At 32.2% G+C, this 13,814-nt stretch overlaps 1 protein-coding gene across 10 annotated transcripts in view; it reads right to left on the bottom strand.

Annotated features, from left to right (window-relative positions):
• LOC113515641 (uncharacterized) overlaps nt 1–13,814 on the bottom strand; it is a 97,671-nt gene that overhangs the window by 50,871 nt on the left and 32,986 nt on the right. For all 10 annotated transcript variants that reach the window (XR_008252652.1, XM_052893219.1, XM_052893221.1 and 7 more), the window contains 2 exons: nt 4,920–5,097; nt 712–814 (listed from right to left, as the gene is read on the bottom strand). Coding sequence is in view for 9 of the 10 variants with exons in the window: in XM_052893219.1 (XP_052749179.1) it covers nt 712–814; nt 4,920–5,097 (281 nt within the window). In the remaining variant the exon portion in view is untranslated. The remainder of the gene's footprint in view (nt 1–711; nt 815–4,919; nt 5,098–13,814) is intronic.

Below are 13,814 nucleotides of genomic sequence, written 5' to 3'. Positions count from 1 at the left end.
TAATAATATATATTTTAATAAAAACGTTTACTATTTCCTTGTCATGAATACTTTCTAATACTATTATCATGTAAATGTAATAGAGTCATAACTCTGAAAAATAAAGCTATTTTCCTTCCAAAAGTAATATTAATTGTCATTAATATTTCCTGTATTTTTTATGTTTTATATTTTTAGTAAAGTTTTATAAAATAAATGGCCAATAATAATAACAATGCCATAATTACCTATTTTTAGATGTTGACATGTTTTATTTTATTAATTTAGAATGAAAATAAAGAGATTGTTTGATATCTAATGACAAATATCGTACACTTAAGGTGACTGTCTACTTGTACCTATCTAGTGTATATGAAACTAAAAATGTCCATGTAAATAAAAAAGATTTAGTAATCCCGGGAATGTCCATTAGGTACATATCATCATAAAAATGTCTAAAATAAACATAAAACATTGTACGAGTAATTAATTAAAATGTTTTTATAAACGCTACTAAATTATTAGACAGAGCTACGGAAATGGCGTACAGGTTTTTATTACACTGTTAATTAAGTTTCAGGTAGTATTAAAAGTTAGTTGTACTTTTATCCAGACCGGATTGTTTGTACGGTTTTTTATATACTGTATGTACATGTACTTCCCATACTAGTAAAACATAATGAGTAGACGCTAGTAATGAGCAAAAATAGCTGCACAAATCATGTCGGTTACCTGTTTGTCCGTAATGGCTGTCCCGCGGCCTCCTTGCGGGGTCGCGCGAGGGGTGTCGACCGGCCCGACAACACCTCCTCTGCCCGCAGGTCTTCAGTAGAACCTGTCATAAGAATTCCTGTTAATGTGTACTTATTACAAACTGGCCTGTTTTGTCTATAACTTTAGTTCAAAGCTGGATTGCTATCTCAATTTAATCTGTAAAATTACCAGACTTTACGAATTTATAAATACTCACAAGATCCTATTAATATAATAATTGCGAAAGTTTGTAACTATAAATAGATAAATAAATAATGGTTGGATGTGTGTAACTCTTTCGCGTAGAAACTACTGAACAGATTTAAATGTAATTTGGTACACGGGTAGGTATACTAACTTAGCACATAGGACACTGTGTACGGATTCTCGCGGGCAGGGCCGAGGTATACAGTCTTATATAAATCTAGGGCATACATTACGTCTAGTACCTTAAAAAAGAGAAGGTTCTTGATACGACGACATTTTTATTTGTACTTAAACAATATCTTAAACTGCTCCAGAAAAAAATTTTTTTAAAAATAAAAATTATTTCGGTTATTCATTTATAATATTAGTACAAGTAATGTTATTATAAACGTCTACCCTGAAGCAGTTGATTCCATGGCTGAGTTTCAGTTTGAAGGATGGTATATGGCAGTGAATTTACAGGGTACAGAGGAATAACATTTGAGTCCTCAGGAATGGCAACGCATCGGAAGTAATATGGGCGAAACCGTATACTCTATTATATCCATGGTACTGCTCATATGTATAGGCGACGGTTACCACTTTCCATCAGGTGGGCCGTCAGCTTGTTTGCCATTATAAGTTTCATAAAAAAAAACACAATTCAAATTTTAACCATTTGAGACTGTTCGCTTCCACGAATCATGTCTGTTTCTCTTTATGAAAAAAAGACGTACTCAGTGCCGAAGACATAGAATCTTAGAGTTTTTATAATATATACCTACATTAAGTCTACCCACACGAAATCACTAACACAAACATCTCGAGACAGTGGAATCAGATATCTAGTGTTTTTTCTTAAACGTTAAAATTCCTTTATTCGACATTGACAATGTACTCGTATATAGAGTTTGGAAAATAGGTTAGATAAATTAGAAACAGATAGCCCTTTTCGTCGAATGTTTGGCGAAAACAATTACTTTTATCTCTTTCATGACGTAATATTAGTTGGCACTAGGTTAGTTAGTGATGTATAATGTATTACCTACTGGGGGAAAAGGATTGTTAGCAATGGAGTTTGACAGCCCCATTGCTAGCAATATACCTTATTAGGTCGACCTCCACGTGGTTCCTCCTGGAAACCATCGTGAACAATTCTTGTTGAATTCTAACTGGCCTACTTCATCCTCACCTATCATTCTTCACTGGTGCCCCGCCGGTGTATACCGATAGCGCGGGTGGGGTTACTATTCCATTATCATCCATTAAAAAAAAAAATTATTACCTACTATGTGCCTACTAACTAGCAATATAGCAATATATACTATTCGATTTTCAGCTTTAATAACTTAATTCCTATATTCCATTACGGTTACGGTACATGAGTAAGAGTCTTTCCCCATAAGAGGAGTAAAAATAGTCTACTATAAATAAAAGCTATATTTTATATTAGTTTATATATAGCTTAGTTACTAAATACGAGGTCTGTCCAGAAAGTTCGTTTTTTTATAAAAGTGTTCTGGAATATTAGAAAGAGGTTATTATAAACGTGGGGAGGCCATGTAAGCGCAGGACCCCTTCCTTATGTCCCTAACAATGCTTCAGTTCTGGTCTGACCGCCGTGCGGTGCGAACTGGCTTGTCACGCCATCTGTTAAGTTACCTCTTAACGAAACCCCGTCGGCATGGAGCCCGCTTCCGTTGAAGAGCAGCGCGTCGTAATCAAGTTTCTCTCGAAACTCGGCAAGAATGGCCGTGAAAAGCAAAGAGTGGAAGACATCCGGGGAACCACGAACAAAATATAATCAAGAAAATCCCGCTCAAATGTCAAGACAATGTTGATTGTTTTTTTCGATGTTCGGGGGATTGTCCATCAAGACAATCGTCCCTCCAGGCCAGACAGTTGATGGAAAATTCTACGTCGATGTGCTCAGACGCCTCAAAGTTCGTGTGGCACGAGTTCGTCCAGAATTGGCGCGAGAGGGGCGTTGGATTCTTCACCACGACAATGCCCCTGCCCACACCTCTCTTGTTGTCCGTGAGTTTTTGAGTAAAAATTCCATTACGGTGACCGAACACCCCCCCGATTCGCCGGATTTGGCCCCGTGTGACTTCTTCTTGTTCCCAAAAACCAAATTGGTACTTCGGGGGCGGCATTTGGGGGACATAAATGAGAAAAAAAACCTACGACGGGGCAGCTGAGAAACCTACAATATATACTTTCAAGGAGCCTTCTCACAGTGGAAACGGCGTATGGCACAAGTGCATTATGTCACAGGGGGAGTACTTTGAAGGGGATAAAATTGATTTACCTGAATAATTGTAAAATAAAATTTTTAAAAAACTTTTATATACTTTCCGGACAAACCTCGTATAATGAGCTTCAATTTTTATTTATCAATTTTTTTCCTTAACAAATATAAAATGAAACAAAATTTGCATGAACGTTATAAATAAAAAAAAAAAAATTAAATTTTTTAGTCGAAATATGAAAATATAATACAAAATGTCTTAAATATGTCTTAATATTTTTTGATCTTAGGTATTCACAATAAAATACCTATTCATGAAGTTGTATTGCATGATAAAATAACTGTTTCCCGGGCAATTAATACAATTTTGCTGTCTATAAACGAACAGTTATCTGTACAGTTCATTTTAATAAATAAATTTTAATTGGTAGTTTTATACGTAACTTTTTTAATTTGTAGAATGTCTAGATATAGATCTAGTAATTATATAAGTATGAATACGAAATTGGACATAATTGGTTCGAAAAAAAAAACACGTAAAGGTAAATAACCACACCATAACCACAGGTAAAAAGAACTACAACAATTCACCAACGCCCATTGCTGGTAATAACCAAAAATAGACGTTGAGAAAACCAAATTCGGGTTTCGCTTGCAAAGATATATAACTACAGATTAATATCAAAATATCTCTCATCCTGTTAAGAAAATGTTCTCCGAGTAAAACCGAATATTTTCCCTAATCATTGGTCAAAAAACAACTAAAATAGTTGAACTACTAGTACTATGATAAATTGACAGTTGCACACACCGTTCTAATTTAAAGTTATTAACGAATTATTAGTTAGTATATTAAATAATAGGATGCAGGTAGTAGGCGGTTGCCGTCGGAGATGTGGTGAGTGCGAAAGCGAACCCATGTTACCGACATATGGCACCACGAGGGTATATCGTCTGGTTTTTGGTGGGTACACCCCCACCTTACGGGGGGATTCCCACAGTACCCATTCACCTCCCACAATGTGTATGGGTCTGCATAAAGCATTTTCCAGACGTTAAAAAAAAAAAAGGTAGTAGGTGGTTAACATCTGATATGATGATGATGATATTAAATAAAATGATATCTTTAACCTAAGCAAATCTGTTCTTTAGATTTGTTAATCTTTGAATAATTGAAATACAGTATTATTACAATAATAATCAGAAGCCATTAATCTAAACAACCTAATTTTCCGGCATGATGAACAAATTCCTAACGGATAATGTAAGATTCACTGCCTGATAATAAATGCAGTAACGAGTAGTGAATGTTATTCGTATCATATTATAAATGTCTACTGATTAATTAAATGAAGAAATTATAAATTAGCAAAATTTTTTGACATCGGTTGAGTGGCATTTGACCATGATATTGACCATGATCACTATGATATAAAATACTTATTTCCAATACAGTGGTTTCACTAGATATATACCTTTCACAATGTTAGAATACTTATATTTAACCATTATTACTTTATTATGCAACGAACTGAAAAACGGGCATAATTAAAACATCCAATCATTCACGTTTTCGTTATTATGTATTAAGATATTTGACGCGATTTGCCATGACTTCATCGCAAATCGATGGTATACAATCTGTTCAGGTTTATGCAGTTAAATCCATAAATTTATATGGAAACATTAACAATAAAGGTATATAACAATACCATAAAGGTAACAATAATAAACCTATAAGTTAACTTACCGCCATTTCCATTTTTATCGTGCGGTTTTTGCTTCCTTCTGGCGTTGTCGTCAGCGCGCGAGGTGCTGGCCGGGCGTCGCCTGAAGCCGAAAGAAGTTGCTACCCCGCGGCTTGGCTTGCTATTCCCGTTACCGACACTCTTGTCTCTTTTCTTTGCACCCTTAGATTCAGAGTGACCCTGAAAAAAAAAGGGACTTATAAGGGACAATAAAGAATATATATAGATTGCAAACCTTCTTTGATAGCCATATATTATTTTTATTTTATCAGTTCTTCTTTTGTTTTTTCATTGCATAATTTTCTATTAAAATATACGGAAGCAATTTATTATTACAAGATAATTATTTATTTTCTAGCAGCCCGTCCTGGCGTCTCACGGGTGGACATTTTTACATTTTAAAAAGTGACCATTAAGGCTGCACACGCGCCGGTATCTTAAAAATAAAGTAACTTCTATCGTTTTCCCATCATTTCCCTTCACTGCTCTGCTCCTATTGATCGTAGCGTGATGAAAAGTATACTATAACCTGCCCAGGAGTATGAAGAATAATTGTACCAAGGTTAAAATTCGTCGAGTAGTTTTTGTTTCTATAACGAATATACAGACAGACAGACAAAAAATTTACTGATTGCATTTTTGGTATCAGTATCGATCACTAATTATCCCCTGATAGTTATTTTGGAAATATGTTTCATGTACAGAATTGACATCTCTACAGATTTATTATAAGTATAAATTATTCATCATAAAACCGAGAAATCCGTCATACTCCCTAACACTATTCAAGAATATTCTTCAAACTCTAACTCTATATTCATTTACATATTTTACTATATAAAAATGATTCCAATTTTGACAATATATTAACACCAAAGTAATCTTTGGATCAAAAAGAATTATCACAGACGCTTAAAATAACTTAGTTCAACTAAGAACTTCATCCTATTATTAAGTCTTATTTAAAAAAAAGGTCTTTATATGTAGAGAATAATCCTTGGAACTCCTAAAGAAACTAAAACCTCTTTCATTTTATCGTATCTCTTATATTCATATTTTATTTATGTTACATTTTCTATGTAAATCCCTACACAAATGGAAAGTATTTTTATAAGTAAAGGAGAAAGTATATAAATATATACTACTAGTATACATTTATAAATAGAATTAATACCGATCAATACGCTCTAATGCCCTTTTAAATAAAATAAATCATGCGTTCAATTAAACATCAATCAAACGTAAATTAAATATTGACTTCTGACAGAATTGGCTTCAGATATATCTACACCTATATTTCAATAAACCATTGTAGAGTTATAATTGGTTTATTTAATTAACAATGCAATAAGTCGGAAATAATTAGTTTCTGTAAGTAGAACTGTAACAACAGACAACTTCTGCTTCGCAATAGCACCCACCATATCTTCGCTTTCCAAAATCAAGATAACTAATTCGGACATGCATTCCATGTAGACATTATGAAATATAAGTGAACACGCAAAAAGAATTATTACACTTTCATTTAATGATTTTATTCTTTTTACTTTTTACAAATTTGTCATCATAATAACCTATCATCGTCACACTGATGGACATAGGTCCCTCCCTTTAAAAAGAGGATATTAGTGTAATACTCGCATTATCAGGTTTCATAGGTGATATAGTATAGAAATTTCTTTCGAGTGTATTGGCATGATGTGCTTTGTTCCCACAGTCGCCTCGTATGATATTAAGTTCCAGAAAATAAGAAATAGTACTGACATTATTGTTACTCTACTACATCGACGAACTAAATAAAATTTGTGAAACATCTATTTCGTAAATAATATTATGAATGTCTATATGCATGCATAGTGGGAATTTAACGAACTTAATGTAAATGTTATAATAATAATATTTAAATCTTTCAGCGTCTAGATTTTAGTTCATGAAGATTTCTATATAGCTATTAATTTATAAAAATTAATAAAAAAATAAAATATTATATTATAATAAGAAATATTAACAAAAATAGTGTATGTATATACGATACGATAGAATTGTCAAATAATACAATATGTATCCATATAAACAAGCTTTCGTATACTACTACCTAATCTTGGTTATTTACTTTCAATTCAATGTCAAGGTTTGTTAGTTTTAGAAATGAGAATATTACCCTTGAAAAGGTGAAAACTTGATTTACTTTCTACGCTGAAAGGTTGTTTCAATGTCGCATGTTGATTACTCGCGTGACTATTACAAATATATTGGCACTTTGTTACTGAAAGTACTGGACTCAGTAAGCCAATAAAGGGTATTTTATGTTTAATAATATTAGGCATTTAAACTAATGTCGCTAGCGTAATATGAACTTTTGAATTGTCCAGTTCGATTATAAAGGATTCAAATCTTATGGCATACTAATAGACAAATTCAGCTAAAAATGTTCTTAGATTAAATAGACTTATGAGATTATTTTTATAAGTTCTTTTAGATATTATTTAGTTTGTTGTAATTTGACATATTCATCCTCTGACATTAAATTTAAAAATGTTACATATAAAAAAAATTAACAGGTTGAGTGTTAATACTAGTGTTAGGCACTAAATGGAGAACAATATACACTCCTCGAAAAATTGCCCAATAAAATAAGCTACAGTAACCGTTTACCACCAAATGTGCAGTATGCTTGTTTGCCACCAATATAAAAAAAAGCATCCTTAACAGAACTACTGTTTTTTCTTAAAAATTTTCTTGAATTTTTTAGTTTTTTTTGATAATGAATTTTTAAAAAACAAAAAATTGAGTGTTGAAATTATTGATTTTTGAATGGATTAGGGTGAGTTTAAGGGACAAAAACTATTTTTTCCAATGGAGAACAATATACAATAGACTGTAATTCAAAATAATAACAAACAAATAATATATTTATAATATAATTATTTATGCAGATAAAGAAACTCATCTGTGCGACCAGTAGTTCTAGAGATATTTGAATGGAAAAGGATGCTTTTGCATTCAAAGATTTATTTAATTGAGCCATCCAAAGCGATTTTTGAAGCTGAATAAATACGCTAAGAGACCTATACATGCTCGAAAAAATTTTTCCATCATGAAAAACGAAACCAAAAAATTTATTTTCGCGAGTTGCAGTCTTTTACTAACATGCCATATCATCACTATTATTTACGTTGCAGACTGCTCATGAATAAAGGCTCTTGTCGAGTTTCAAACTAGTTATACAACCTGGAATGATAAATACGTGTGTAAACGCTATATATATGAGTAATTATAATTGTAAATTATTTTGAATAGAGCGATGTGTGAAACTTACAAAAGCTGTACCATTGTTATATTTTGAAATGTTTATGGCAAACAATATGTCGGTATCTAATAAGAATTTCTCATGTAATACTTTGACTGTCATAGTACTCATAGATTAATGTAAATTGTTTGATGTATGCGAACAAAAGGCTCTACGGGACTTGAGGCGGACGCGTCACGAAACAATGGTATCTCGAGTGACGGCATCACGACATACCTATATGGTGTCTGAGGTACGCTTCCGACCTTCTAGGTGCATACATGTTGACAACCGACATTGTTTCTATTATAATAGATTTTGTATTTGGACAAACAAGTTACCTAAACGATATGAATAAAAGTATTTGATCCTGAACCTGGTAAATAGTAAAAATAATTATCTAATTTTCAAATTACTGTTTCTTAGATTAACATATAGACTACTTTAACACATTTAAAAGTCGTGGGATACAGTTGGTATTATATGTCTGAAGGTTAGTAAATTTATTTGCATATTAGTTAATCACAAGTGTAGGGATTTGAACGAAATTTTCTGCACAAATAGATCATAATCTGAATTAACATATAGGATACTTTATAACCTAATTCATGCGAGCAAAATCGCAGATTATAAAATCTAATCGTTACTAATATTATGAATGTGAAAGTAAGTTTGTTTGTTTGTTACCTTATATACCTTAACGACTTAACCAATCACTATGAAATTTTTTTTTATACAACTTAGAATGGCAAATAAGCTGACGGTCCACCTGATAGAAAGTGGTAACCGTCGCCTATAGACATGAGCAGTACCATGGATATAACAGAGTATACTGTCTCGCCCATGATACCTCCCATGCGTTGCCATTCCTGAGGACTCAGGTGTTATTCCTCTGTACCCAATAAATTCACGCCATATCCCACCCTTCAAACCGAAACACAGCCATGTAAACACAACTGCTTCACGGTTGAAACACGAATTTGACAGAGGTACCAAAGCAATCGACTTTTGTACAATATGGAATGACTAACAACATAGGCTGTTTTTATTCTGGTCAGTAAACATATCCCACTTACACGGACGAAGTCGTGGATAAAAGCTAGTATAAAATATTTAATAATCTTGGCAAACAAACATACCTAAACTTGATATTAGATGATACTTTTGTTTAACTACTTTCTTTTATTTCCATATGATCTATATAATTAACAACTGATTAAATAATCTATGTAAATAACAATTGGTATTATTAGTAAATGTGAAAAAGTACTTAAGTACTTTATAATTATTTGCAAGTGACCAAATTATAAGTATCTATTCTGTGAGACCACTACGTTTATTGTAATCGAATACTTTTTAGAGGAATAACACCTTAGTCCTCAGGAAGGGCAACGCATGAGGAGTATCATGGGCGAAACAGTATACTCTGTTATGCCCATGATACTACTCATGTCTATAGGCAAAAGTTACCACTTTCCATCAGGTGGGCCGTCAGCTTGTTTGCCATTCTAAGTTGAATAAAAAAAATACTAAATAATAATAATATACTGAATAATATTATTATGTCCTTTCCCATGATCGCACAAAATTCTAAGTAAGCAATTGTTATTCATAGAATTTTAAAATGCCTGTCAATATTTTTAAACATCCCATGTCTGGCATGATTTGATGGGATCTCTTGTATGCTTCATGAATAAAACATCGAAGCAACTGTTAGATTACAATGATTCAATGGTAATGAGTTACACTAGTAAGGTCCCACGTTGTATCTGTAATAATATCACAATCAAAATAACTCTTTCCTATCAGTCGACACACACATTCGTCTAAATCAGAGCAATGCGTCCCGAATTATCATATAATGGTTCGGGACATACCAAAGTCGTTGGACTACTGGTAGTTCCTTATAATGTTTATAATATTAGGAAAATCATTTGAAAAGATATAAAAAAATGATCTGTGTCAATAAATAAGCGGTTGTTCACCGTTCATTGATACATACTACATCCTTTATGTATGTGTGGGCGACTAGACAGGTTTATACTTTGTTTATATTCCAAGACACAGGAGGTTCATAATTCAACTGTATTTTTTATAATGTGTTATATAGTCGCCGATTCTGAATACTTTTTAATGATTCTTTTAATAATTGAAAAAAATTACTCCTGTGTTAGTCTCATTTCATATTAATTTTATTACTGACTAGAGATCCGTCCCGGCTTTGCACGGTTAAATTGAATTTTTCAATAATAATATGATAGCCTATATTCTTAGTTAATAATATAGCATTTTGGTAAAAGAATTTTTAAAATAACTTGAGCTTTTGAAGTTTTCCATTACAAACAATTAAAACAAATTAAAATAATATAAATAACAACATTAAATACAGTAGGTACCCCTGAGATTCCAAAATAGTTTTCACTTTTGAACTTTTCTTCTGACAATATTATAAATATAGTCGGAATTATATATTATAAATTATTATTATTATTATTGTAATTGATATAATAAAGTTCGATCAAAAAGTCACAGCTCAAACGATAAGTTATATTGTTTTTGACCAATTGTAATTTGATTTCAAACTAAGATTTAGAAATTAATAAACTTATTTCAAAAATAATTTCTTAAATAATCAATAAAATCTACAACGGACAAAGTAATTAAGAGAGGATTGACAATTCTTTAAATCGATAAGTTGTCTTTGCCAATTTAAGAAACTACACGAGAATAGTTTCATACTAGTTTATAGAAAGCATGATACTTTCATATATTTATTAATGTAAATATATGAAAGTATCAAATATAAATTATTATAAGTAGCTAAAATGACCTTCAGTTGCATTTTAAAAAGAATATTTCGCAACATTTGCATAATAAGACTTTGCGGTAATAAACATGCAAATTGTACACGGAACGATAAATTCTTGTAAAGCTTGCTTTCTTTATAAATTTTATATTGCATTTCGAATTACCTCATAAAATTCTTAAATTTTTCCAGCGACAATGTCTTCCGCGAGTTTGAATCAGGTACAAAAGTTTATGCACTTAAATAGGTATATTTATTACATTCCTTTGAGATAAGCTTCAGAAACCACTATAGTAAGTAGTTTATCGGTTAATACAATGCGTAGTAAAAGTTTACACTTCATAATCGACGTCAATAGATTGGCTCTGTTATAGAACGACCTGCGTACAATGGCTTTTCTTCGTACAAAATTCGATTTGCGCGTCGCTATAGATTGAGATCATTCAATTTGTCAGCCCTTTCGCTGTCATCGAGCACAAAATAAGATCACGATCCACAATCGTATAGAATGGGGAAAGTTTTGGAGATAAGAGTAAACTATTTGTGATTAAATTACTCGTACTATTACATAGCTTATAGGTACATATCTAATGTGAGAATTACAGTTTTTTAGATCATTTTAGAAATATATAGCTATAATCTAGAATTGAAACAGATATCTGGCAACTATATGGTGTTCGGGTAATGTCGCCTAAATTTATTATCCGGTCGAACATTATGTATTCAAAAATTAATAAAATAATTTCCAAAAACAACATTAAAATTAGAAATAAATAATAATAATAATAAAATGCTTCTAGGTATGACAGTTTTTATTTAAAATTTTCCAATAAATTATAATTGTCTTCCGATGCCACTGAAATGTGCTTCATCATTATCGTATCAGACGTTTACTTTCCACTATTGAACACAGGTCTTTCCTGTAGACTACCATAAGGAACAGTCCTGAACTATCTGCATCCACTAACTCCCTGTAATGCATTTGAGGTCTTCACTCCATCTAGTGGGGTGTTGCCACTCAATAATTTTTCTTTCCCATTGGTTGACGGTTCTTCGAGTTCTTCTATTGTCACTTCAGCTTGCTTATCCTTAGGGTTATGTCGGTTCTTCTGCGGATATCCTCATTTCGGATTCTATCACGTAAAGAAACTCCGAGCATAACCATCTTTATAGCTCACTGAGCAGCTTGAAAATTCTGCATACGAGCAACGATCTGTCTTTATTAGTGTGATAATATAGATAATTTAAGATCTTGCTCAGCAAAAAGTGTGAAAACTGTTGTGTTGTAAAAGCAAATTGCACCTTAATTGAAGCCGGACCGGGTCGCTTGAGAATAATCTAAATCTTATATCATATTTGTGAGTTTATATATCCGTTACCAACTCACACGCTAAACGCTCATTAATATGGAATGTTTATCCATTAATATTAGATTACTTGTAATAATTATTCTTAATAATAACTTATGCATGGATGTGAAAATTATACAATTTTATCACAGCGAAGTTGAAGCTTGCTAAGTGTATTAAAAATAAAACTGAGTTCTCAGAACACTTTCTATGGAGAGAAATAGCTGTTTTCAGAATAAAATACTTGTGTATGTAATTGTACACTACATAAGTGGTCCCGGAATAGAATAAGCCACCCTTTTCTTTCCCGTGGGTGTCGATTAAGGCGAGGGATGGGTAGCAGCGTCCCTCTTAAAACATCTCTTAAGCCCAACTGCGATTGCCAACCCGCCTGCCAAACGTGGCAACTACTATTTCTTAAGTAATTTAACTTTATAAAGTGTTGAAGGCTGTTTTTGATGATTTCACAGTCTTTTGTGAATTTGTATATCAGGCTAACGTCACATTTTATTTTATTTTATACAGTGTCATTTATTTCTAAACTAGCAAACTTACCCACTATAGGTAATAGACAGCTCATATAACTATATAGATGCTATTTCTTACAGATAATGTAAAGAAAATATCCAAGCCAACAAACAAACATGCTCACTTTCGTGTGGTTCGGGGATCGAATCAGCAACCATCGGAAGGTGAGATAATGGTTTATACCACTACGCCACTGACGTCATCAATATTTTATATTTTTTTATATATTTTTATATATTTTTTGTATTCAATAAATAAACAAAATGAAATCTCTAGTGTTTTGGGGTAGGTATATCCTAAAGCTAAGCAGCAGAGTCCCTCTTAAAACATCTCTGAAAGCCTAACTGCGGTTGCCAACCTACCTGCCTAGTATAGCAACTACTGGCAAAACTTCCCTTTTGGGGAAGGCTTATGTTCAGCAGTGGACAGTTAATGGCTGAAATAATAATATCCCTAAACTATAATAATGTATATATATATGTAAATATCTTTGATTTAAACAGAACTATCTACTAAGTAGTTATTATGATCGATAATAAACATTAGAGATTGATATGCAAGTATACAATTCACTCTTGACCACAAACTCGGACCGCGGCCGCATCCACCACAACTAGCTCCTTCCCACATGACCGTTATGATTATGAGCAACCAGTTATATCTTATTATTTCCTCCTTCTAAAGTACTATATTAAAGAATAACTACTACTATATAAAAGATAGGTACTACAATAACGTCTTTAACTTTACTAATATGATAAAATCGTAATAGACTATATTTAGATGGGAGATAGTTAAGAAAAATTAATATAACTTAATAAAACCAATTGATGGAAAAACAATAATTTTTAGAAATCTTGTCTGTATGTCTTTTTTATGTATTTCCTGACATCATTAAAAAATTGCTAAATATATATATCAAACG

This window comes from Galleria mellonella, unplaced genomic scaffold (genome assembly GCF_026898425.1).
Source record: "Galleria mellonella isolate WM207_F2 unplaced genomic scaffold, CSIRO_AGI_GalMel_v1 utg173, whole genome shotgun sequence".
Taxonomy (NCBI): domain Eukaryota; kingdom Metazoa; phylum Arthropoda; class Insecta; order Lepidoptera; family Pyralidae; genus Galleria; species Galleria mellonella.
This window is presented reverse-complemented; position numbering and strand designations above follow the sequence as displayed.